Consider the following 26,649-nt stretch of genomic DNA (forward strand, 5'->3'; position numbering starts at 1 on the left):
AAGGGCTAAATGGGTAAGGGGCCCTAAGGAATCTACTCCTGAAATCATTGTTGCACTATATGCTGGCTAATTTGGATGTAAATTTTAAAAAATAAAGTTAAAATTAAAAAAGAAACTCTGTACTCTGTAAGGCATCCAATTGCAGAGTCTTAGGTGGTTACAGAGACGGCGAGCTCCAAGGGATAAAATTCCTCTCGCTGTCTTTTTCCAGGGAGTGGAGAGTCTAAACGCCAGAGTCATTGCCACGGGATAGCGCTGGGCAGGGCTGGAGCGAGCGCAGGGGTAAAAGTGAGCCGCTGCTTGGACATCTTGTAGGCTGCCTCCTGCCTCTCCTTCCCATAGTCCACACCCCTGTCGCCCAGATACTGTAGCTTTGCACCAGCCAGGACAGTGCTGACACATATCTATTTAAATTTCAATTTCATAGGTAATTTCCATGTCTGTGTGGGTTCCCCATACATACCTGCATATGCTATTAAATTTGATTTTCTCCAAATAAATAAGTAAATACTCCATAGAAAACCCAGTTCCCCGGTGCACTAGCCACATTTTAAGTGCTCGACAGCTACATGCGGTCAGCACAGTTACTGAGCACTGCCTTCACTGCGGAGAATCCTACTGGAGAGCACTACTGGGGAGGACTGTTCCCTCCCTCCACGTCGTTTCTCCTCCATCCCTTTCCCTGCGGGCCAAGCTTGTTATTCAAAATAAATCAAACCCTTTGACCAAACTTTGGTTGGGCTCCTCTGAGCCCTCTTGACTAGGCTTCAACCTTGGGCTTCTACGTCTGCCTTTGCCAAGTCCACAGCTGGGGTGCAGGGGTGCCTGGGCACCTGGCTCTGGGTGAGGGGGTGAGGGGGTGGGGGTGGGGGCAAACAGACCAGGTTCAGCCACTCACCGCTGACAAAATGCAAAGACAGGTGGCGGAACAAGGAAGGAATTTATTTCAGGGAAGGGCAACACCGGGAAGACAGTGGACCCTCTGAAATACAACCTCCAAAGTGCCGAAAATACTTCTGGGTTTTGTAAGGAAAGTGTGGGACAGAGGTCAGAGAGTACCGCAGGTGGAAAGCGAAGGTCAGGTCATTGTTGTCTTGAGGTCACGTGGGGTCTTGCTGGCTCAGGGCAGTCGTCGTTGCTTGAGGGGGTAGTTTTGGTTCCCATCACGATGATTTGCCTGTGGGTTCTTTTGCCTGAATTAAGAGATAAGCGGGAAAAAGAAAACTTTCATTAGAAAGTACAGACTGAGGTCAAAATGGAGGTAGTTGAGGTCCTCTTTCAAGTCCGGTTTCAGCAAAAATCTTAAATCAGCTTAGAGAGAATCCTTACTCTTCCTATCTGATCAATCCCTAGCCTGCCTTCAGCAAGAATCCTATTAAATCAGTTTAGCAAGAACCCCCGTTCTTGATGTCTTCTCCTCTTAGTAATTTTCCACCACTGGCTCCCTCATTCTGCTTGATTGGCTGTAAATCCCCACTTGTCCTTATTGTTTTTGGAACTGGGTACAATCTCTCTCTCTCTCTGTTTGTAATGCTCCTATTACAACCGTCCCAAATAAAGTTTTCCTTTCTGTTTTAATAGGCCTCAGAATAATTTTTTCTTTACCACTTTTTCTATGAAACCTTCTTTCTTGCCCCTAGGAAAAATGAATTCTATGCTACCTTAGCACTATGTAAATTCCTCTTCTGAAGCCACTACCGTGGGGTATCATACTCATTTATGCATTTGTCTTCCCTTATGGATTACCGAACTCTCATGAAGAATAAATATGGTGAGAGTCACGATTAAGAGCACAGTCATTTGAGTCAGAATGCTCAGTTCAAAGTCTTCTGATGGCACTTACTATGTGGGTGAGCTTGCACAAGTAACTTTACGTCTCGAAGCCTCAACTGTCTCATCTGTGAAAAGGGTATAATAAAAAGTGCTTCCCTTGTAAGGCTTAAATGAGAAAACCCACTGTGTCAGGCACAGAGTAACTACCCCCATTCCCAGTCTTGGTCTCCCTTCCTAACACTTGAAGATAGGAGAGGAGGATTTTCTCTGTAGGTCTGAATATTGATTCCCATTCCTTCAATATCCAGTTATAAAGGGTTCCACTTGCAGCCTTCCCTTAACACTTCTATTGGAAATAAATCACAAACTAATCAATGTTTTTTATTCCATGCTATCGAACTTAGCTTCCCAAAATGTCAACAAAACAACCTGTTGATAAGACAAAACTGAGATCATTCTTACCTTACTGAGGAAGAAGACAGTCTTTTTTTTTTTTTTCTTTTAAGTAGGCTTTTTGCCCAGCACAGGGCCCTACGTGAGGCTTGAACTCACAACCCTGAGCTCAAGACCTCAGCTGAATCAAGAGTCAGACGCTTAACTGACTGAGCCACTCAGGCACCCCACAAGGATACTTTCTTGCCAAAGTTGTAGCCGCAGCACAGAGGCAGAAGGACAAAATAGTGGTGTTTATTGAGACTCTGAAGTTGGTTTGGGGAAGGGGTGGGTGGATTTTTCAATGCAAAGATAGAGGCAAAAGTTGATTAGGGTAGGGTAAGGGTCATGATATAATAGTTTAGTATGGGTGGACACAGCCAAGCAAGGATTTTGAGGCCAAGGGCTCTTAGAGTCTATCATCATGTGATGCTTTCTCTTAAAGAATTAGTGGTTCTTTTAGGCAGTTCCTAAAATGCACAATGGATTCATTTGCATTGTTAACCTCCCTGCAAGAGTGTCATGAAATAGTTGTGTTAATATAGACATTAAGGTATGTAGGGGTAGGAGATTTCAGTTCCAAGGGCTTTTTAGAAAGCCACTAAGTAAAATTAAGGGAGATGTATCCAGGATACTGAGGGCACTTATCCCTGTAGACATAGTTTAAAATGGAAAAGCATAATTTTCAGGACTATTGCCACAGGGACCGTTACAATAGAGGAGACATATGGTGCTCAATTCCAAATACGATAAGGACAAGTGCATGAAAAATTACTAAAGGGAGACATCAAGGGTGGGAGGGGATTCCTGTTAGCAGAATTCTTGCTGAAGGCAGGCCGTCGATCAGCTATCAAGGGTGAGAATTTCCCTCTAAGTTGACTTTGCAGGATTCTGAGTTTATGCTTAGTAAGAACTACCTTGACAGAGTTAACACTAAAAAATAATTTCATTATAGAAAGGGAATGATGAGACACAGGAAGTGGGGCACATAGGGAGATTGCTGGATCTCCTTTATTTAGGGGCAGGCGGGAGGCATGATTAAATGCCAAAGGGGGTCTCATCTATAAGACTCTTAGGGAAGTGTGGTGTGGGGGCAGGAGAAAAATGAAGATGACCTCTCGATGGCCCTTTCTCGTTCAGGACTGGAAGAAGTAAACTTTTGGGCTTTTTTTTTTAAAGGTAAGTAAACAGCTCATTCTAAGGGAAAAATAGGCTCCTTGGGGTGAGAATGCTGTTCGGGATGGGCGAAAAGCACAAAGAGCCGCAGAGCGCCCCTGGGGCTCAGTCACCTGAGCACTACAAGTCCCAGCAAACATCGCGGCGAGGGCGGAGCTTGGTAGCCGTTGTGACGTGGTGGGCGGGATCAGACGGGATCTGCGGTCCCAGGAGTTTTTAGCCCCGCCCCTGTCCCTTGCCCTGCCCTGTTGCTGTTGTGCCGACGCCGCCTGCTACCCCCGGTGAGTCCCTGGAGTGAAAGGAGGGCAATTAGGGGCAGTTGGGCCTTCGGGTTCCCCAAATTCGGACTTCCACTCCTGAGGAGGCACCTTGGGCAGGCAGAGATGTGGCTAGTTTCGGTTTTCACTAGCTTCCATCTTTCTAGGGTGACAGTAAGTATGAGTGGCGTCATGGAGCCCCTGGGGCCCCTCCCGTGGCCTTGGAGGGTTGAGGGACAGTTTTCTCCCGAGGAGGGCCGAGCTTCAGTGCTTGTGGCCGGGTGGCAGGCTCCTTGAGCAGAAGGGACCCCTCTGACGGCGAGTCAGGGTCTTGACGTCACAGCGTCATCTACCCCACCCCCCACCCCCCCAGTGGGCTGAGGTCTTGGCAGTTCCTTAATCCCTATCCTTGACGACATCAGCATCGCTGTTTGCTTCGAGGCTGCGGCGGCGCTCTGCCCGGTCACCCTAGGCGAGTTACTTTCTCTTTGGGCCTCAGTTTCCCTGTCTGTGATCCCCAAAGCCCCTTTCCTGCAGATGAGGCCTTCTGTAATTGGAGATATTCTAGGCAGCCGAGAAGAAAGAGCGTAGTGACCTGCTTTTTTACGGTTGATCTCCTGTAGCCCCTCCTCACCGCTACCGTCACCCCAATTTAGTGTAGGTGCTAATGTTCCCCGTTAGGATTTCAACCCCGCCCAGGCGTGTTAACTTTTCCGGATCACTTGGATTCTTTGTTCCTGATGCAAGCCAACAAGTGGCCTTTGCTGGAGCTGAGTAGAATAACACAGATGCTATGTATTATAACTTAACTTCCCCTGTTGGCAAAAACCGTTTCAAACAAAAGACTTTTAATGCAGTCGGTCTTTGTAGATTATGGAGAGTACATGACTAGGAACTATCCAGGTGACTCACTTTCACGGGTATTTTCAAAGGGCCTCTACCTGAAACTCGACCCTTGAGCAGGTATGACAGCTGTGGAGTGGAAAGGACCCCGAGGGAGACAGTGAGAGTTACTTAGTGTCGACAAGCTGTATTATCTTTCAAGTCAGGTGGTACATCCAGGGCTCTTTAAAAACTTTGTGCTTGTTGATATCATACCACGGTTCCTTCTTTCCTTAGATGACAAGAGAGGCCGTTTAGATGACCTCTTTCGCTTTCTTTTTCTTTCACTTAGGGTCACCACGATCGCTGGAAAGTTTCTTAGAGATTTTCTAGCCTGATCCATGCGTTTTACTGATGGGGATCCTGAGGCCTAAAAGGAGGGAGTGTGAGTTGGTCAAGATCGCAGAGCTAGGACAGGAACCCAGGCCCCTTGGCTCCTAGCCTCGCTCCCTTCCCACTACACTTGAAACGCTGTCCCCACCCATGTCATTTCAGGGGTCAGCACGGTCACCCCTTTCAAGGAAAAAGTGTACCATCTCGTTATAGAGGTGGAGGACACGGCTTTGAGCCTCTCAAACGGTTTCTTCTGGTTGCCTGCATCTCCTGTCCCAGAACGATTTTTCTTTTCTTCCCTGGTACCGTTGCCTCTACTGGTGTGGGGTGTGGTGGAGGGCCTGCTTAGCACAAGCTGGGCAGCCAATCCCAACCGTTGTTAATGAGGAATATTAAAAGCCTCCTGGATGGGGCGCCTGGGTGGCTCAGTCGGTTAAGCCTCCGACTTCGGCTCAGGTCATGATCTCGTGGTCCGTGGGTTCGAGCCCCGCGTCGGGCTCCGGGGTGACAGCTCAGAGCCTGGAGCCTGTTTCGGATTCTGTGTCTCCCTCTCTCTGCCCCTCCCCTGTTCATGTTCTGTCTCTCTCTGTCTCAAAAATAAATAAACGTTAACAAAAAATTAAAAAAATAATAAAAAAAAATAAAAAATAAAAGCCTCCGGGAGGTCCACAAGTTTTCTAAGGTACTCTGAAAGATTTTAGGTAAAGAACTAGAATGAGGGGCGCCTGGGTGGCTCAGTCGGTTAAGCGCCCGCCTCTTGATCTCGGCTCAGGTCTTGATCTCAGGTTCATGAGCGCGAGCCCCGAATAGGGCTCCGTGCTGCTGGCCCGGAGCCTGCTTGGGATTCTGTCTCTCCTTTCCGCCCCTCCCCTGCTGGTGCACACGTGTGTGTGCTCTCTTTTTCTCTCTCTTTCTCTCAAAATAAACGAACTTTAAAAAAAAAAAAAAAAAAGAACTAGAATGATCTTGGAAATTTTGTTTTGTTTTTTTAATAGTCTTTTTTTTTTTTTTAAGTTTGTTTATTTTGAGAGAGAGAGAGTGCAAGCGGGCATGGGGCAGAGAGAGACAGACAGAAGATCTGAAGCAGGCTCCGTGCTGTCAGCGTAGAGCCTGACATGGGGCTCAAACTCAGGAACCCCATGAGATCATGACCTGAGCCGAAGTCAGGAGTCAGATGCTTAACCAGTGGAGCCACCCAGGTGCCCCTGAACTTGGAAATTTTGGATTCCAACAAGTGGCTCAATAGTTTGAAGACCAGTGACTGTGTGTCTTTGCTTTTGCTCATGGCCATCCTTACACCCAGAGTGGCCACTGTCCATGTTCTCTAAGGGTAGTTTTGAGTACGTATCTCTTCTCGGGCCTGGGAGGAGTGGGATTCAAATCCGTTCATGCATTTTGCTAATTGCTACTAGTTTAGAAAGTTGCATAAGCAGAATGAAGGAATTAGAGTAAATGTGGTTTGGTTTTTTTGCTTATCTTTGTTTTTACTGTTCCCAAATGAAGAATTGGTTTGCATTTCTCTCTTCGCTGTGGAAACATTTGGTTTCCTTCTGGGCACTAATCCAGAGACACTACTGATAGTCTTTATTTCTCTAAACATGTGCCCACTGGTATGAAAGGCTGATGCAAAAATGTTGGGCATACTCTACGACAGAACTTCAGTTATTTTTTTTTTTAGTTATTTTTGTTTTTAAGATTATTTTTTCTTCCTGGTTAGGCATACACGGGGAGAATCTTTAGAAAAATCGGTGAGTTGATTTGGTTGAGTATTTGCATTGTTAGAATCTGAACCAGGAAGCGTTGCAGTATTTTCGGATTTTTCTGCTAAAAAGCATATCCGTGTCCTTTATGAATTCACTCAGAGAGAGCCGAAGTAGAATTAGCTGTTCCTTTTCAGGAGAGCATAACAGAATCTATGCCCTCATGGAACAGTCCTGGGAGTAGTAGATTAGGCTTGAAAAGCTCATTAGATGAAAATGTGTCAGGTTTTCTTAGAAGCCAGAAGCCAGTTCAGGGGACTCATTTGAAAATACATTGCCTGTTATTGCATACATCCTCTGAGAACCCTAATCCTTTCGGAAACTGAGCTGAAAAATCACAGTCCAAGTAAAGTGCCTCTGACGGTTTGTTGAACCTCTGCGTTATCTTCCCATACTCGACCGTTTGCTTGTAGACATCCCTTCTTGGCCTTGGTCACTCCTTTTTTTTTTTTTTTTTAATTTTTTTTTTTAACGTTTATTTATTTTTGAGACAGAGAGAGACGCAGCATGAACGGGGGAGGGGCAGAGGGAGAGGGAGACACAGAATCGGAAGCAAGCTCCAGGCTCTGAGCCATCAGCCCAGAGCCCGACGCGGGGCTCGAACTCGCAGACCGCAAGATCGTGACCTGAGCTGAAGTCGGATGCTTAACCGACTGAGCCACCCAGGCGCCCCTTGGTCACTCCTTATGTGGCTAGTCTTTGGTGTGAGGGTAGGAAGAAGGAGTTAAGTGGAATACCAGCCCGTGATTTCTAGGAGACCTAATTTCATCCCACTGCTTTTTCATGACTCAGTAGCTCTCCAGGCTTCTACATTTTTGTTTATTTGTTTACTTTGACAGAGAACGAGCTGGGGAAGGGCAGACAGAGAAGGAGAGACAAGAGAATCCCGAGTAGGCTTCTCGCTGTCACCCCAGAGCCTGATGGGGGTGGGGCTCGAACTCAAAAACCACAAGATCACAACCTGAGCTGAAATCCAGAGTTGGATGTTTAACCATCTGAGCCACCCAGGCGCCCCCAGGCTTCTACGTTTAACTTTTACGTTTTTTCTGTTTTTTCTCCTTCCCTCCCTGGATATGATCAGAATTAGAAATGATGATGGACATCATTAGAAATGATGGTGGTTCTGTGGGGGAAGAGTGGTTAAGGAAGGGGAAGTCGGGGGCGCCTGGGTGGCTCAGTCGGTTGAGCGTCCGACTTCGGCTCAGGTCATGATCTCACAGTTCATGAGTTTGAGCCCCGTGTTGGGTTCTGTGCTGACAGCTCAGAGCCCGGAGCCTGCTTCAGATTCTGTGTCTCCCTCTCTCTCTGCCCCTCCTCCACTCACACCCTGTCTCTCTCTCTCTCTCTCTCTCAAAATAAATAAACTTAAAAATTTTTTTTTAATAAAAAAAAAAAAGAAGGGGAAGTTGATGCTTAAATCCTTCCACTTTTCCTTCCGTTGCTTAAATCATTCTACTTTTCCTTCCATATCCTCTCCGCCCCTTCTATAAACAGTCAACTTAATCACTGGGGGGCAGGGGGGGGAGGAAGGGTTCAAGGATCACTGACTTTGGGGCCCCTGGGTGGCTCAGTTGGTTGAGCATCCAACTCTTGGTTTCTGCTCAGATCATGACCTCATGGTTCGTGGGTTCGAGCCCGGCACCAGGCTCTGTGCTGACACTGCGGAGCCTGCTTGAGATTCTCTTTCCCTCTCTCTGCTCCTCCCCTGCTCGCACTGTCTCTGTCTCTCTCAAAATAAACTTAAAAAAAAAAAAAAGAATCAACTGACCTTAAAAATTAGTGGTAGATACCTTCCTTCCAGAAAAAATTCAATGAGCGACCTCTTTACTGACCCAGTTCAGATTGGCATGGTTATGCTCTAGATTAACCCATGGCCTTTTCTGTCCTCAGCTTTGGCCTCAACAGAGCCATTGCTGTTCTCCAGTCTGCCTGCCTCCTCAACCCCTTTCTCAGTCTCGGTGGAGGAGAGTTTTCTATTTCAAGAACAACTGAGTTCCAAATGCCTAGAGAGCCATAGGTGCCCTCTGAGTCATCTTGGGAAGGTGATGAGATCTCTGAAATGGGAAACTTCACGGGGTCTTACATTTTTGATAAGCAAGGAACCAAGACTGTTGGACTTTTCCAGGCAGATGATTAGATGTTCAGATGAATGTTAAGAGAGAGTTTCCACCGGCTGTACGCTCAAGCCTCAGAACATGAGCTCGTGTGTGTGTGTGTGTGTGTGTGTGTGTGTGTGTGCGCGCTGTCCTTTCTTCAGTGTTCTCTTCACGAGCTCATTGATTGATTGTTTTCTCGAGTAAGGAAAGAGATCACACGAAGCCCTCTTACCCTTGGCTGGTCTTGCCTTTCAGAGTAACATCCATTTGCAAAACAGCTTGCCAGAGTTTGAGTGTGTAGAAGGTGGGTAATGGAGTGTGAATTTTATGGGTCCTGAAGGAAATCAAATCTGTGCCTTTTGTTTTTTTGGCTCTTGAACCAGCTAGGCCAGCTGAACCAGCCATACCGAGAATTGACATAGCACTTGGAGATAATCATCTCTTCACCCTGTTTCAGAAAAGGGAAAGCTGAGAAACAGCAGCCTCTCTAAGGGTCTCCAACAAAATTAAGAGCAGGGCCTCAAAAAAATGAACCGCATCGTCATTCACACCATTGTTTGCCTACAAAGCGCCTTCCTTTCATTTTTTGATGAATCTCATGCATTTCATTTATTCAGTGAATACTTAATCAGCAATTGCTATGGGCTAGGCATTATGTGATGTACATTGGGGTGATAGTGTTAGGAAGTAAAAGAAGATGGAGTTGGGTACTCAGGTTAATTGAGAGACAGGCCCTGAAGCCCCTCTTACCCGCGTGTTCTTTATGATCCACAGATCACAGATTAGGTCGCTTTACAAGCTCAGATAAACGTTCCAGGCCGAGGACAGAGGGAATATGCTGACCTCAGTATGACTCGAGACCCCTAGGAAAGAGAGAGGTCCGCAAGCAGAGAAAGCCCTCCGTGGCCACCCTCCCGTAGCACCCAAGAGATCACACAGGCAGCCGCTTATCGTAAAGGAACCGGTTCTGACCTAGACGGGGACCTGACCTCCCCCTTCCTCAGAAAAACTGATCTGAGGTTTGAGGTTGCGGATGTGGCTAAACTGTGTCACAAACCAGAAAGCCAATACATGTCTCAGTTCCTTAGCTCAATCCCGAGACTAGGCAGTTTAGTGCCATCGAAGTCCTCTCGCCTTCTCTGTGAAAAATTGCCCACTTGAGGAGTTGAAAGAAGGGGCCTCGTTGCTTAGAGTCCAAAATAAAATAAATAGGGTCAGGCAGGGCTAGAAGAGTTATGTTTTTTGGTTATTGTACTTATTTTTACAAATTGTGCATATATGGGGCGCCTGGGTGGCTAAGTCAGTTAAGCGTCCCACTTTGGCTCAGGTCGTGATCTCATGGTCTGTGAGTTCAAGCCCCGCGTCAGGCTCTGTGCTGACCTCTCAGAGCCTGGAGCCTGCTTTGGTTTCTGTCTCTCTGTCTCTGTCTCTGTCTCTCTCTCTCTCTCTCTGCCCCTCCCCTGCACGTGCGCGCTCTCTCTCTTTCTCTCTCAAGAACAAAAACTAAAATAAATAAAAAGAAGTTGAGTGTATACAATCTTCCAGCATGTTCCAGCAGCCAAATTTGTAAGGTATTGCATTCCCGTGGATTCAGCTCTCCTTCATGTGCTGTGTACAGCTGAATATGTTTCCATTGCCCAGTGAAACCCTGGGTTGAGGACCATGGATGGACTCACTAAATGTTAGACCAGGGTGGCATTTAGAAGAAAGAGCAGGTGACTTTTGAGAGGCAGGAAATAGCCGGTCTCAACAATTCAAAATACTGTTTCTTTTATATACTGTTTTACTTCCCAAATACTTTCTAATCCTTGAGTACATCTTTTTCTGTACCGTGACCTGCGAAGGTGATATACAGGTTTTATCCCCAATTTTATAGATAAGGATCCAACTCGCTTGCTGTCCTCCAAACGGGGGCAGCATTTCTCTGTTTCGTTGCTTTTATGCGTGCCATTTCATTTACCTGGAGTTTTCTCACCCCCAAACCCGCTTGTCAAAACGTTCATCTTCCTTGAGGGATCATCCAGGACTCTACTCACTCCTCAAAGCCTTTCTTCTTCTCTCTAACCATTGGCATCTCTCCCTCTTGTTGTTGTTGTTGTTGTTGTTTTAAGATAACTTGGGTGGAGTTTTGTTTTGTTTTGTTTTGTTTTTTTTGAGTTTATTTATTTTGAGATAGAGTGTGTGCACACGTAGGAGGAAAAGAATCCCAAGCAGGCCCCACACTGTCAGCACAGAGCCTGATGTGGGGCTTGATCTCACGAACCATGAGATTGTGACCTGAGCTGATCGTGATCGAGAGTCAGATGTTTCACCAACTGAGCCACCCAGGCTCCCCGTCCCTTTTTTTTTTTCTTTCTTTTTTTTTTTAAGTTTATTTATCTCCTGGGGCATCTGGGTGGCTCAGTTGGTTAAGTGTCCGACTTCAGTTCAGGTCATGATCTCATTCACAAGTTTGAGCCTTGCGTCGGGCTCTGTGCTGACAGCTCAGGGCCTGGAGCCTGCTTCTGATTCTGACTCCCCCCCCCGCCCGTCCCCCACTCAGTCTCTCTCCCCCCCCCCTCAAAAATAAATAAACATTAAACAAAAATTTTAAGTTTATTTATCTCCCAAGAGCATTTTGCACGGATTCTGTCCATTTGGCAGTGAGGTAGATGTTATTAGCCCCGTTTTACAGGTGAGGAAACAGGCCTAGGGCCCAGCTGATGAAGTGAATTGCTCAAGCTCACGCATCTAATAGGGTGGCAAGGCTGGAATTTGAACTTCATTTCAGAACCCATGCTTGTCCCCTTGCATGTCAAATAACCCCCTGCTCTCAACCCTATCTTTCTTCCTGCACCTCTGCCCAGCTCCTAGCAGAGTGAATACATGCAAAGACTCACTAATTATAGGATAAATGCAACTGAATGGAGAAGCTGACAGCTTGAGAAACCGACATTCTGGAAGTCATAGGACTTGCTGCGATGAAAAATCTAAACTCTAGGTCTTCGAGTTCCCAGCTCAGGTTATTTTCCTCTAGGCTGCCTTACTTATTTAAGACATTTAGAAGTAGAACAAGCTAGGGGCGCCCGGGTGGCTCAGTCGGCTGAGCATCTGACTTCGGCTCAGGGTCATGATCTCGTAGTTTGTGGGCTCAAGCGCCGCATCGGGCTCTGGGCTACCAGCTCAGCGCCTCGAGCGTGCTTCAAATTCTGTGTCGCTCCCTCCCTCTGTCTCTGCACCGCTCGTGCTCTCTGTCACTCAAAAATAAGTAAAAATTAAAATTAAAAAAAAAAAAGTCGCTCAAGCTAGCTATGAGCGGAGAATAAAGGTATGCAAGGGTGGTGGGGCTCAAAGACATTCATACGAAGTTCTAGCATGGGAAGCTCTGAATGCAAAATGGCTCAAAGTGAAACAGAAAACAAGTTGTAGGATCTCAATCCTTGTCAGGCTTTTGCTTTTCCTGACTTGCCTCGAAGGGAATGTTCCTAGAAATCTCTCACAGATTTCAGACAACCGTTTCTGAGCCGTATTCTGTCCCCTGTCTCATAACAGGACGCCCACCATGGAAGAAACCGTAGAAGATCCCCCCACATCCGCTGTCTTGCTGGATCATTGTCATTTCTCTCAGGTCCTCTTTAACAGCGTGGAGAAGTTCTACGTCCCTGGAGGGGACGTCACATGCTATTATACACTCACCCAACAGTTCATTCCCCGTCGAAAGGATTGGATCGGCATCTTTAGAGTAAGTGCTCAAAAACCAAATGTAACTGTTTTATTGGTTTATTTTTATTTTTTTTAAATTTTTTAAATGTTTTTATTTATTTTTGAGACAGAGAGAGACAGAGCATGAACGGGGGAAGGGCAGAGAGAGAGAGGGAGACACAGAATCGGAAGCAGGCTCCAGGCTCTGAGCCATCAGCCCAGAGCCCGAGGTGGGGCTCGAACTCACGGACTGTGAGCTCGTGACCTGAGCTGAAGTCGGACGCTTAACCGACTGAGCCACCCAGGCGCCCCTTGATTTATTTTTAAGTGTTTATTTGTTTTCGAGAGAGAGAGAGAGAGAGAGAGGGACAGAGAGAGAGAGGGACAGAAAAGGATCTGTGCTGACAGCTCAGAGCCCAACGCGGGGCTCAAAGTCATGGATCGTGAGATCATGACCCGAGCCGAAGTCTGACGCTTAACCGACTGACCAACCCAGGCGCCCCCAAATGTAAATGTTTTAAAATTAATCCTATTTTGAAATGTCCACCTGTGAGTTGACTGGGATGAGTGGCCCCTTACGTAATTTCCGTGATCTTAAATATTGCTTTCCAACTTAGTAGTGTGTTTTAATATGAATATTACGGATCTGAAAAGGATGTTGAGAAGTTACCCGGTTTGACATCCTGCACCCGAGAAGTTTGTTCCTGAATAAATACGTCTTGCTTCTTTGTAAAGATTTCCAGGGAGAGGAATTTTTCTGAGGTCCCTCAGGGACCTCTTCTAGTGTCTAATTACCCTGCTGGTTCAAGTACAGAAGTGGTACTTTTTTATTATAGTCCACTCACTCTCTGCCTCCCATTCTCCCCACCCCCATCTGTATCTCTGTCTCTCACATCACATACACACACACACACACACACACACACACACACATCATAATGACAGATCTTCCTATTATATCCAGAGACAGGAGCTAAAGGTCAAATTTTAAGTAATTTACATCGCTGAGTTCCAACGTCAGTGACCTTTGTTTTGACATCTCAGTATGTCATGTGCTTGTTTGCCAATGTTCGTCCTGAAATCAGACATCCTTCTTGACAACACAGGGAAGGAGCTGGCGTTTGTTCACATCCCTCATGGAGCCACTTTTCCTTAATTGTTTGGAATTCCAAGCTAACTGATGGAGCCATGGAAGCTGGTGTTTAGAGGCAGGGATAGTAGACAACCAGAGAGACCCTGGCAAGTATCATGACACCTCCTGAGACCGAAGGATATTGAGCTGTTAGACTAAAGGATGTTCTGGGGGCGCCTGCGTGGCTTAGTTGGTTGAGCGTCCGACTCTTGACTTGAGCTCAGGTCATGATCTCACGGTTTGTGAGTTTGAGCCCCGAGTCGGGCTCCACACTGAAAGTGCAGGGCCTGCTTAGGAGTCTCTCTCTCTCTCTCTCTCTCAACTTCCCCTGTGCTCGCTCTCTCTCTCAAAATAAATAAATAAACTTCAAAAAAAAAAATACAGGATGTTCAGAAAACTGACACATCAGAGTGTTTCCCATTTTGAAAAGAAGTTAGTGGTTGTTTTTCTCTTCCCTGTATGTAGCAAAGCTGGCCAGTAGAACTTTCTACAAGGGAGCTATACCTTCAGCTACACGTTCACTGTCTAGGACAATGCCCTTTAGCCCCATGTGGCTGTCAAGCACTTAAGATGTGACTAGTGAATTAATTAAAAGTTAATTAATTGAAATTTAAATGGCCTCCTGTGGCTAGTGGCTATCGTACTGGACAATGCGGACATCGGCAATAAAAACATTAGCCTTTGAAATGCGATCTGTAACTTTTTTTGCAACACAGTCATCCTTCTGTTTTGCTTAGATTGATTATATTTCCCAAGCACTTAGCAACTTCCAGTGAGGACTTAACCATAAGCCAAGTGAAAATCTTATGTTTTTTTAAAAACGAATGTTTAAAGGCATATTTTTAATGCATCTATATTTGGAATGCTTCATGCATCTCAGAGGTATTGCCATGACTCCATGAAGAAAGCATGGTTAATCAAAGAATGGCTTCTGATATTCATTGTTCATAAAGCTGTTGATTTGAACAGCTACCCAGGAGCCTGAAAGGTTTTTTTTTTATTATTACTGAGAGAGAGCAGGAATGCAAGTGAACGAGGGCAGAGAGAGAGAAAGAGAGAGAGAATCCCATGAGGGGCAGAGAGAGAAGTGGAACTCACCCGATGCGGGACTCGAACTCACAGACCATGAGATCATGGCCTGAGCTGAAGTCAGATGCTTAACCAACTGAGCCACCCAGGCGCCCCTGGAAAGACAGCTGTAAGGCTCATAAGGAGAACACAAATTTCTTGAGAACATAGAGTGTGCTATGTCTCTGATGAGGTTTTTTTTTGTTTTTACGTTTATTTATTTTTGAGAGGGAGGGAGCACACAAGCGGGGGTAGGGGGGTAGGGGGGAGGGGAGAGAGAGAGGGAGACACAGAATCCGAAGCAGGCTCCAGGCTCTGAGTTGTCAACCCAGAGCCCAACGTGGGGCTCAAAGCCACAGACTGCGAGATCATGACCTGAGCTGAAGTTGGGTGCTACACCGGCTGAGCCCCCCAGGGGCCCCTGATGAGGTCTCGTGCATGGGTGCACATGCGTGTGCATGCATGTGCGTGTGCCCTTTGATCCTGACAGCACAGCTGCACCCTCAGGTGGGCGCGTTCCCTCTTGTGCACAGGTGAATAAAATGAATAGACCCAAGACCGTGACCTTCCTGAGGTCTCCCAGTGAGTAAGTGGGGAACAAGTGTGTTGGACGCCTAAACCTTTGCGCTATTCTGCTGAGTTCACACGAACAGCAGATGGTATATTAGAGAGCGAAGAGTTGCCTGTAGAGTGTCATCTCTCACCTCTCCCTCGGAAAGCCCTCCCCGTGTTTGTTCTTGCAACGAGATCTTTCTGAAGGAAACCCCACGCCGCATGGGCTCAGACTCACAACCTCGGCGTCAAGAGTCGCACGTTCCACCGACTGAGCCTTCTTGCGGCGCAGTCTCGACCATAGTCCTCAGCTCCTCCCCAGCCCTGACCCTGGGCCTTCCTGGCACGGCGCGGGCGCTCGCGAACTGGTTTTCAGCGTCCACTGTGCTTCGTCTTCTCAATAAAGCGAAAGCTGCCCGCACCGATAGAGCCTCAAGCAGGTGGTAGCTTTCCTGCTTTCAGCGCGTGGCCCTGTGCTCCAGGCTGTCCTTTACCTGGGCGTTTACCTGTGCCCAAGGTCTCCGAGAAGGGACAGGTCCGAGAAGCGCGCCCGGACCAGCGCGACTCAGGTGGGGGACCCAAGGCCAGAAGAAATCACAGGCGGCCAGAAGTTGTCTCCTGGTTCCAAGACCGCAGTAATTCTTAGGCCTTCCCAGATATTTTGGTCACAGTGCATTAAGAAACTCCAGGATGTGAATGAAGACTCCATAAAATTCCTGCTTCCTGTACCAACCACAGGCCGTGCTGGCTCCGGGCTGCTTCCAGCGATGGGGTGCGTGTTAATGAGACACTAAAACATGCCCTGGTACGTTCTGATGAGCGTTCAGTGTCGCCTTTTCAACCCTGCACTGATTCCTTCGTATATAAAAACGGAATTTTATTTTTAGTTCTTCTTCTTCCCACTGGGCTCAGGCAGGGTCAAAATACGGCAATAGATGTAATTCTGCTTCTCATTTGCTGAGTGTTCTCCCCTTGAAGACACAATGGCTCCCTTTCTATTCTCCGGTGTGCCCTTACCGTCTCGATATGATTTGAGCCATCTTTTACCCTCCTTCGACTTTACTGAGAATATTTTCTACTTAACCGGCTTCCTGCTCTGAGGCATATTTTACAGTATCCGTATATCATGATTTAATGCTTTCAATACCTGGAAGGGGCCTTCATGACCACCAGAAGCACCAAAAGGCCTTCCTTAAGCGCGTGTTAAGAAAAACACTGAAGAAAGAAAATTCTGTAGACGGGGCTCAGTTTCCTGGGGCCTCATCATCTCAGAACCCTTTGGCCCCTCTACTCCGCAACATGCACATTATTCAAAAAGTGCATTTTAAAGATGTGCTAGTCTAACCAGGTCAGTCTGGGTGACGAGACTGGACTGGACACAGGAGAGGACTGACCAGTGGAGAAGGCAGATCAGAAGGGCTTTCTGTTTAAGAATTTCCAGGAAGCGTTGTAAGAAGACAGCGGGATCAAGAGTCACAACCCCAGATTTTCCCTAGTCACTCACCGTTCTCTGTCTGACTTGGTGTTAATAATTTTTGGAACTCTTGTCCTGGGTGTGGAGCGGCCAGTTTACATTTCCTTCTGAGATAGGCATTCTGGACTGTACAGGTGTGCAGGCCAGTTTCTAATTGTATCAGACCTTGTACCACATATAGTTGTCATGAGTCAAAAAGCAAGACCTGGGGACACCTGGGTGGCCCAGTCGGTTAAGCGTCCGACTTTGGCTCAGGTCATGATCTCACGGTTCGTGGGTTCGAGCCCCACGTCGGGCTTTGTGCCGACAGCTTGGAGCCCGGAGCCTGCTTCGGATCCTGTGTCTCCCTCTCTCTCTGCCCCTCCCCCCGCTCACACACGCTCTCTCTCTCTCTCTCTCAAAAATAAATATTAAAAAAACTTACTAATAAAAAGATCTGATCCAATGGTGGGTGGATCTTATCATACTGAATTCATTTTACTTTCAACATCAACAAATCAAAAGCAAGTGTATTTTGAGAAGACAGAGCCCAAATCAGGACTCTCCCCTGAGCAGTTTGAGATGCTGAATGAGAACCTTTTGTCATTGCAGGTGGGTTGGAAGACGACCCGGGAGTATTACACCTTCATGTGGGTTTCTTTGCCCGTTGACCTAAACAGCGACTCAGCCAAACAGCAGGAGGTCCAGTTCAAAGGTAAGGAAAATAAATACCGGATCAAAGGTGCTGAAGACCGCAGCCAACACGGATTCCCTTGAGCTTAATTAAGCTTTCTGGGGCAGATAAAAAGACTTCCAGATTTTCAGCTTTCTTACTAGACCTAATTTTGGATTAAAAATCATGTTGCACCTTCAGCTTATTACCTGCCCAAGGATGATGAGTATTACCAGTTCTGCTATGTGGATCAGGACGGCGTGGTCCGGGGAGCAAGTATCCCTTTCCAGTTCCGTCCAGAAAATGAAGAGGACATCCTGGTTGTTACCACTCAGGTCTGTAAATCTCACCTCGAGCCCTTCCCGCCATTAAGAGTAGCGATTTCAGGGGCGCCTGGGTGGCGCAGTCGGTTAAGCGTCCGACTTCAGCCAGGTCACGATCTCGCGGTCCGTGAGTTTGAGCCCCGCGTCGGGCTCTGGGCTGATGGCTCGGAGCCTGGAGCCTGTTTCCCATTCTGTGTCTCCCTCTCTCTCTGCCCCTCCCCCGTTCATGCTCTGTCTCTCTCTGTCCCAAAAAATAAATAAAAAACATTGAAAAAAAAAATTTAAAAAAAAAAAAAAAAGAGTAGCGATTTCACAGGACACCTGGCTGGCTCAGCTGGTGGAGCATGTGACTCTTTTTTTGTTGTTTGTTTTTAATTTTTTTTAATGTTTTATTTATTTATTTTTTTTTTAATTTTTTTTTTCAACGTTTTTTATTTATTTTTGGGGCAGAGAGAAACAGAGCATGAACGGGGGAGGGGCAGAGAGAGAGAGGGAGACACAGAATCGGAAACAGGCTCCAGGCTCCGAGCCATCAGCCCAGAGCCCGACGCGGGGCTCGAACTCACGGACCGCGAGATCGTGACCTGGCTGAAGTCGGACGCCCAACCGACTGCGCCACCCAGGCGCCCCTGTTTTATTTATTTTTGAGATAGAGACAGAGCGTGAGCAGGGGAGGGACAGAGAGAGAGAGCGAGACACAGAATCCGAAGCAGGCTCCAGGCTCCGAGCTGTCAGCAGCACAGAGCCCAATGCGGGGCTCGAACTCACAAACAGTGAGATCATGACCTGAGCCGAAGTCGGAGGCTTAACCAACTGAGCCACCCAGGAGCCCCTGGAGCATGTGACTCTTGATCTCAGGGTCAGGAGTTCAAGCCCCACGTTGAGCATGGAGCCTACTTTAATTAAAAAAAATCGTAATTTCAGGATAGGGTAGAATTTGAATCAAAAAAATAAGCCTTTACTGAATGCCTTAACAGATGCTATTGGGAGAAATGTATCCAGTACCCACTCAAACCTACTCAGGAATGATGTAGAAACATTGAACAGAATCACAAGAAGTGATTTCTCCTTTCTCTAAAACTTCTGTAACTCTGTTGCCGTTCAGTTACTCCCTTCGCTTTTCCAATCGCTTAATTTTTGTCATCACATCTTAGCACCACAGTAAATGACTCTGCTCCTCTGAGGAGGCACACACCAAATATTCTTTGTGTCTCTTAGTTCTGGCCCAGGGCCAGGTCCACATGAGTATTAGATTCATTTACTTACCCAGTTATTTCATAGGATGCCCTCTTTCCATCCAGCCCCGTGGCGGGCAGGGAAGAATGGATTAAATCACTTACTGTCCCGAAGCTCGTCCAATAGGAGAGACCAACGATACTAAGCATTTGCAAGAAGAATCCACATTCTTCTGTCATTCCCCCTTTTAACTTTTTTTTTTTTTTAATTTTTTTTTTCAACGTTTTTTATTTTATTTTTGGGACAGAGAGAGACAGAGCATGAACGGGGGAGGGGCAGAGAGAGAGGGAGACACAGAATCGGAAACAGGCTCCAGGCTCTGAGCCATCAGCCCAGAGCCTGACGCGGGGCTCGAACTCACGGACTGCGAGATCGTGACCTGGCTGAAGTCGGGCGCTTAACCGACTGCGCCACCCAGGCGCCCCTAACTTTTTTTTTTTAAGTAGAAATATATTTTGGGGTTCATAAAAAAAATATTTTCAAAAGTCATTACAGTGAATCGCTTCTCACTTAAAAATAAACTCTTGAAACGTATTTAACTTGTTTTCTTACTGAAGTCTTAACCACTTTCCAACCCCATGTATCTTGGTTATAATCCTAAAATTTCTTGAGCAGTTTCTTGGGCAAGCACCTTACAGTCCATGTACCTTTCCTAATAGATCTAGTCCAGGCTTTTAATAATTCTGGGGAGACCTCTCCAAATCCTTGTGTTGATCTCCATATCTCTTAGTCCGGTGACGTCACATTGGACGGGCTGGGACACACTCAGGCGGAGGAGCGGTCAAGCGTATCTTCACCCATGGGGTCAGCGGAACGTAAACATAAACCAGTACTGAGATGATATCTTTATTGATACACTTGGTCAAAACTGGATTCTTTGCACCCCATATCCTGTCCCAGCCTTGAGACGGATTCACACGTGTTGTTAGTGGGTCTTGACATCTGTTTGTTTAATCTCCCTTCCTCTGGGCGTCCTGACTGGGTCCCCAGTCCCTGCTGGGTCACTGCCATTATTCCCTCGCCCCCTCACACATTCCCAAGGAGCCCACCAAGGGAAGCTCAGCCTGTCACCTTTGCCGAGTGGCCACGGAGAGCAGTGATGGCAGTGGGAAAGGCACGCAGAGACAAACACGGGGATGCGGTCGGAGCCAACCCTCCACCCCAGAAAGATGAGCCACTTTTTCGCTTTTTATGGTCTTCATTTTGTTTGCCTGCCTTTCTTGGTAATGGCGGGCTCCGTGTTGCAATTATCCAGACATGCCTACACGGCCCCCTTCCCCTCCCACCTGAGGAGGTGTTCCCATTCGAGGTTCACAGATGCCCTAATAGTGAGTGGGAAGCCAGCAGACCCTCAGCATCCCAGCCTGTGGGAACGTTCCGCCAGCGGCACTTGACTATCCGTCGAGCTACAAAAGGTCGAATACGAACTGATGGAATGCTCTTTCGTAGGGGGAGGTGGAGGAAATCGAGCAGCGCAATAAGGAGCTTTGCAAAGAAAACCAGGAGCTGAAGGACACCTGTGTCAGCCTCCAGAAGCAGAACTCAGACACGCAGGCTGAGCTCCACAAGACGCAGGTATGGCCGCTGGTTCACTGTGAACTTGAACACCAACTCACCAAACAAGCAAAACGTGTAATGAACCTGGAGTACAGAGGTCACAAGCGGGTGGTGTCTCTTCTCCAGCACCACTTTGTCTTTGGCCGGTGATCTCCCTCCCTCACGCTCATATTTTTGAATAAGCACAGCGTTGAAAGTTTTCTGTGGATTACTTCATTGCAACTCTGGAATAGGCACTGTTATTACCCCGAGTTTGCAGATGAGTAACCTGAGGCCTGAAGGGCAAGTGCTCCCTTCTACAGCTAATCAGTGATGGTGGAGCCAGGATTCAAACTCAGGCGGTGTGGCGTCTTCCTAGTTCGTACGTATCATATAAAGTATTTTCTCTGATTAGCTGGATCCGGACATCGAGGGAGAAGAGAGGATGGAGGCAAGGTTGCAAGTTCTCCTAAGTCCTTGCTGCTTCTCTTTTGAAACATCCTTCAAAACAGCAGGTGGTAAATGAGAGTTGAGCATGCAAGGAGCTAAAGAGGAGAATCTTCTCTAAAGACTATAAACTTAATTACCCTGAGGTCATGCCTTAGAAGTTTCCAGAACACGCAGACGTTGGCAGTCACCATCTGTAGAGCCCTTGATCTACAGGTGAGGAACCCGAGGCCCAAAGGAGAGAGGAAGAGGTCAATTTAGTGATCCCACTGGGTTAGAACCCACTTCTCTTCACTCCCAGACAGACCGTTCTTTATACCTTGCTGTCACACAAGTGCCCATGATGTCCTCGGCCCTGGGCTGGTATAGAAGTGTGGATGACAGGTCCAAGATACAGATCTGGCCAGTCGTAGGCAGTGAGGTAACAGGGGTGGCATAGGTATATAATTCACAAGCTCTCTGTCGACCATCAGCGTCTGGCCAGGAGCTCACCTGCCAGGTTCTAGCCAAGGAATCAGAAGGTCTGGGTTCTTGGGTTAGCTCGCCTACCTACTTGCTACCAGTTGTAATGATAACACAAGCCAATATTCAACACCTACTGTGTGCCACTGTAATTAAGCCTATCGCTTCACTTACTCCTTAAAATGACCCGGCAGCTCAGGGGCATGTGATTGTGGATCAGTCAGTTAAGCGTCCAGCCCTTGGTTTCGGCTCAGGTCATGATCTCACAGTTCGTGAGATTAAGCCCTGCACTGGGCTCTGTGCTGTTAGGAGAGTCTCTGCTTGGGATTCTTCTCTCTCTCTCTCTCTCTCTCTTTCTTTCTCTGCCCCTCCCCCACTTGCATGCACTCACGCTCTCTCAAAATAAGTGAATAAAACATTAAAAAAAAAAAATGGGGCGCCTGGGTGGCTCAGTCAGTTAAGTGTCCGACTTCAGCTCAGGTCATGATCTGCGTTCATGGGTTCAAGCCCCGTGTCGGGCTCTGTGCTGACAGCTCAGAGCCTGGAGCCTGCTTCGGATTCTGTGTCGTCCTCTCTCGCTGCCCCTCCCCTGCTCCTGCTCTGTCTGCCTCTCTTTCTCAAAAATAGATAATAAACATAATTTTTTTTTTTTAAATTTTTTTTTTCAACGTTTTTTATTTAGTTTTTGGGACAGAGAGAGACAGAGCATGAACGGGGGAGGGGCAGAGAGAGAGGGAGACACAGAATCGGAAACAGGCTCCAGGCTCTGAGCCATCAGCCCAGAGCCCGACGCGGGGCTCGAACTCACGGACCGTGAGATCGTGACCTGGCTGAAGTCGGACGCTTAACCGACTGCGCCACCCAGGCGCCCCAACATAAATTATTTTTTAAAAGACTATGCATTTGTAAGTCTTGGAGCTAAAAGCAGCGAGGCAAAAAATTAATTAAAAAAAATAAAAGCAGCGAGTTATTATTGATACGCTGGCTTGGCTTCAGTGCAAAATGAAGTTGGGGAAGAAAAAAACAAATGTCTGGGACCAGTACGGTGGCCACTAGCCGCAGGTGGCTATTGAACACTTGAAACAGGGCATATTGTGATACTCTGGCAGCATAAAGTATATAACAGATTTTGAAGGCTTCGTATGAAAAAAAAAGTAAAATATTTCCTTTTTATTTACATATTGAAACAATATTTTAGGCCTATTGGGTTAAATATGCCGTTAATAAAATTAATTGTATCTGTTTCTTTTTACTTTTTTGAATGTGGCTATTTGACTTTTAATTACGTGCGCAGCATTCATGAATGTATTGGATAGCACCTTTCAAAGAGAAAAGCCACTTTATTTCACCCACTGCCGTGTCCGCAGTGCAGGAACAGTGCTTCCTAGGCAGTCACTGAACATTTGCTTAATGAATTAATGGACAGATACAAGCTCCAGGGGAAGAGAAGTTACGGTGCGTACGTTTTGGGGAAAGAACAGATTGAGAACATGTTAATCCAGAAATCCCCTTACTCGGATGTTTCATTCACTGTTGTGTCATGACACATAGCAAGTGCCTAACACGTAGTAAGTGTCCTGTGAATATTTGTTGGATGCCTGAGATACTAAAAAATGGCTTAGAAATGGTCGGTTCCTTTGACGTTCTGCAGGAGGAGCTAGAAATTCTAAAGAGCACCGCTCAGAAGCTGGAACAGGAAGCGAAGGCGCAGAAGGACAGCTGGGAGACAGAGCTGCTTCAGTAAGTGTGGTTCCCGGCCGGGAGGAGCTGCGTGTTGTAGACACCCTTGGCCGGGCTCTGATCAGTTCTCCAGAACTCCCTAGAAAACAGTCCTGCCATCAGGACAGTGATAGGAATGATTCTAGGTTAGACAGTTAGGATCTGAATGGTAAGGAGACACGACCTGAAGTCCAGTATTAACGTGAAAGTTGTCGAATGCAGGCAGTTTGAGGTCAGGAAGCCGAAACGGGACGGAAGAGGAGTGGATCTTAAACTCACTCCGCGGCCCTAGGGCCAAGGCGGCCTTAAATCATTGAAGGCCTGGGGGATCTGACCCACAATCGGCGTGTTTTTCACCTCCACAGACTGAAAGAACAAAACCAGAAGATGTCCTCAGAAAACGAGAAGATGGGAGTCAGGGTGGAGCAGCTCCAGGTAGGTGATGCCGGACCTTTGCCAGAGTGTGTTGTCCTCCCCTTGCCACCATGCCTGCCTGGTGGCCCAAAGAGAGAAAGCTACGTTGCACCGTAGTGAGTGCCCGAAGTGTGCCTTTCAAAACATCAGACTAGGGGCGCCTGGACGGCTCAGTCGGTTAAGCATCCAGCTTCAGCTCAGGTCATGATCCCACAGTTCGTGGGTTCGAGCCCCGCTTCGGCCTCTGTGCTGACAGCTCAGAGCCTGGAGCCTGCTTCAGATTCTGTGTCTCCCTCTCTTTCTGCCCCTCCCCTGCTCGCGAGTGCGCTCTTGCTCTCTCTCTCTGTCTCAAAAATAAACGTTAAAAAAAAAACTGGGGGGTGCCTGGGTGGCTTAGTCGGTTAAGCATCCAACTTCGGCTCGGGTCACGATCTTGCAGTTTGTGGGTTTGAGCCCCGCGTCGGGCTCTGTGCTGACAGCTCGGAGCCTGGAGCCTGCTTCGGATTCTGTGTCTCCTTCTCTCTCTGCCCCTTCCCCTCTTGTGCTCTGTCTTTCTGTCTCTCAAAACTAAATGTAAAAAAAAAAAAAAAAAAATCTTTTTTTAAAGATGGGGGACTGTCAGCTCTCCCAGTGGTTTCCAGACTTTTTTCTTTTAGCTATAAAATCCTTGCAAGCCAAGTCTTTCTCAAAAGCCTAGAACCTAAAGCAGATAGCAGCTGAATCACTCTTGTTTTGAGGAAGCTGTACCTTAAAGAGCGGCTGGTTGAATTGTCCTCATTTGAGTCTCGGCTACTGAGGGTGTAAGGCAGAGCTGAAGAGAAAACGTTCCAGGGGTGTCTGGCTGACAGTTGGGAGTTGCTACGGAACACACACCCCTTTGTGTTAGCGTTCACTAACTAGCACTGTCTCCCTCTTCAGTGGTCCCTTCATATCTTGGTTATATTCACTCATCTTGCTTTAGGCCCAGCTGTCAACTCGAGAGAAGGAAATGGAGAAGCTCGTCCAGGGAGATCAAGATAAGACAGAGCAGTTGGAGCGACTGAACAAGGAAAACAGCCAGCTTCTTCTCACTCTAACCCAGCAGGTAGAGTCACGGACGAAACTTAACATTTTTAGGCCCTCGCGGGAAAGCGTATGTTGTTCTTTCTTTACTCTGTTGTATACCTGGGTTATCGCCGGCTCCGGGAAAGGCCTCAGAGGAAGCCACCTGAAATGAGGGGCCTCGTGGCTGTTCTCAGAAGCCAGCAAGGGCAGACTCCCCTCTGTCTCTGCATCCTGGCTCGCTCATTGGCTCAGCGGGCCCTTCCCCAGTGCGCGTGTGCCCGTGTTTCCGCAGCGGCGGTACTGAAGTCTATTTCCGTGCAGAAGGAGCGCCAGAAGAAGCTGGAGCAGACAGTAGAGGAGAAGCTGAAGCAGGAAGAAACAACCACCCTGAAGAAACAGCAAGCGTTAAAGGCATGTCTGCCTTCGGATGGCTTTCGGGGGAGGGAGCCTACGGGAAGGAAGGGGAAGGGTCTGTTTTCAGGTGACGGAAAGGATAAAAAAGACAGATGGGGATAGCGGTCGCCTCCGGACGTCTTGCTCTCGACCCAGAAGAGGACAGAGAATCTGTCGTTCACAAAACGTCTCAGAGAGGTGGCCGTTTCTGCCGTGTGGTGAATGGCAGAGCGATACCGAAAGTGAAACCACATGACAGGTCGTGGTAAACACCACCTTGGACTGGGTTACGACCCAGAGTAACCCGACTCCCTCCTTAAAGAGTTCTTATGGGGGCAGACAAATCAACAATTGTAGCGCTAAGCTGTGCGGTTAGAGGATATGGCAGCAGTCAAAACAGATTTTGTTGTAACTATAATATTAGCAATTAGCATTCTAAATTATTCTGAGCTATAATAATATAGTAATGAAAGCCTAACCGTCTGATCTTTTCCTATAGTAGAATAGAATGTTGGAAAAGAGGCCTCGTGGTGATGATAGGTACCCAAGAAGCCCCATTTTCTCAATTGATAGAAGGGTATGAGAAACCCTGATGTCTGGAGGGTATCCAGCTGCTGGGTTTATAAATCCTATCACACAGGCATCATGCATTCACTCAGTCATTACTCGGTCAACTATGGAGCCCCAGTATATATGAGAGACCATATATTTTCGCATGCTAAGGAGGAAAACAAAGTTCTCTGAACTCTGTTCCCGAACCAAATCGGCCGCCCAGAGAAATGTTTCATTTGGCCACACTGATGTTTTTCAGAAATTGAATTGGTGACCAACAACTAAACATGGGAATATTTCCCCCTTAAAAACAATTTTTTTAACGTGTATTTATTATTGACAGACAGAGAGAGAGACAGAGCATGAGCATGGGAGGGGCAGAGAGAGGAGGAGACACAGAATCTAAAGCAGGCTCCAGGCTCTAGGCTCTGAGCACAGAGCCAGCCCGACGCGGGGCTCGAACTCACGAACCGCGAGATCATGACCTGAGCCGAAGTCGGACGCCCAACCGACTGAGCCACCCAGGCGCCCCAGGAATCGCTCGTTTAAATGACCCGTGGCCATTCAGGGGTCTGAACGTCCTTGTGGTGGGTGTGGGTTCCCTGGGTTTTCGTGGAGTGTTTTCCAAGACCCAGGCGCTCCATTCTTCATTCCCCACCTATCCCAAGGAACCCCAGCTATGAGGACCACGTATCTTATGCTTCAGGAGCCTAGGAACAAGACGTGGAGCGCCTCCAGGCAAAGGTTGAGGCCGGGAAAGCCTGTTTCTTAGAGAAGTACAAAGAGTGTCACCGACTCCACAAACAGATCAGGCAACTCAGGGCTGCTGCGCTGGTAGGTGACAGAAATAAGGGGCCCAGGCAGCAAGGGGTGTGAAGGTTTGTAGTGCTTAGACCAAGCCCAGAGCCCAGAGGACTGTCCATCCTTGTTCAGGAGAGACATTTCTAAAAAAAAAAAAAAAAAAAATCTCCTGCTAAAAAGAGGCGTGGACGGCCAGAAACCAGTCTGGGGACCCCCCCCGAAATCTCGGCCCCCAGCACAGATCTCAGGGAAGGATTTTGTAACCACCGAGCAGGTGTCTGCGTAGACTCAGATAGTCCTTTCTTATTTCTGCCTTTTGAGGAAGTGAAGCAGGACCAGAAGAGCCAGCAAGAGCCCATGGGGATGGGGAGCCAGGAGCCAGCCGTGAGCACTGTCATCGGGTAGTCCCTCCCGCATTACTACCTCAGGGCTGGCTAGAAGCACACGGCAGTCC

General features: G+C 47.5%; 1 protein-coding gene and 1 long non-coding RNA gene across 4 annotated transcripts in view; one reads left to right on the forward strand and one right to left on the reverse strand.

Annotated features, from left to right (window-relative positions):
- Positions 1 to 921: 921 nt before the first annotated feature.
- On the reverse strand, positions 922 to 3,960 carry LOC131498544 (uncharacterized). Its single transcript, XR_009255468.1, has 2 exons — positions 3,750 to 3,960; positions 922 to 1,193 (listed from the first exon to the last, which is right to left on the reverse strand). It is a non-coding gene; the product is annotated as an uncharacterized LOC131498544 (long non-coding RNA).
- The window catches only part of CALCOCO2 (calcium binding and coiled-coil domain 2), a 28,742-nt gene continuing 5,649 nt past the window's right edge, over positions 3,557 to 26,649 (forward strand). The window contains exons 1-9 of one of the 3 annotated variants that reach the window (XM_058705919.1): positions 3,557 to 3,662; positions 12,241 to 12,430; positions 17,208 to 17,310; positions 17,470 to 17,603; positions 20,277 to 20,402; positions 22,924 to 23,012; positions 23,357 to 23,426; positions 24,367 to 24,489; positions 24,771 to 24,860. In XM_058705919.1, the coding sequence (XP_058561902.1) occupies positions 12,251 to 12,430; positions 17,208 to 17,310; positions 17,470 to 17,603; positions 20,277 to 20,402; positions 22,924 to 23,012; positions 23,357 to 23,426; positions 24,367 to 24,489; positions 24,771 to 24,860 (915 nt within the window). In that variant the 5' untranslated portion in view covers positions 3,557 to 3,662; positions 12,241 to 12,250. Of the gene's footprint in view, positions 3,663 to 4,089; positions 4,111 to 4,814; positions 4,906 to 12,240; positions 12,431 to 17,207; positions 17,311 to 17,469; positions 17,604 to 20,276; positions 20,403 to 22,923; positions 23,013 to 23,356; positions 23,427 to 24,366; positions 24,490 to 24,770; positions 24,861 to 26,649 lie in introns of those variants that run through there. The other 2 variants (XM_058705921.1, XM_058705920.1) reach the window with 2 other exon arrangements.

The sequence above is a fragment of the Neofelis nebulosa genome, chromosome 16 (assembly GCF_028018385.1).
Source record: "Neofelis nebulosa isolate mNeoNeb1 chromosome 16, mNeoNeb1.pri, whole genome shotgun sequence".
NCBI classification, from domain to species: Eukaryota; Metazoa; Chordata; class Mammalia; order Carnivora; family Felidae; genus Neofelis; species Neofelis nebulosa.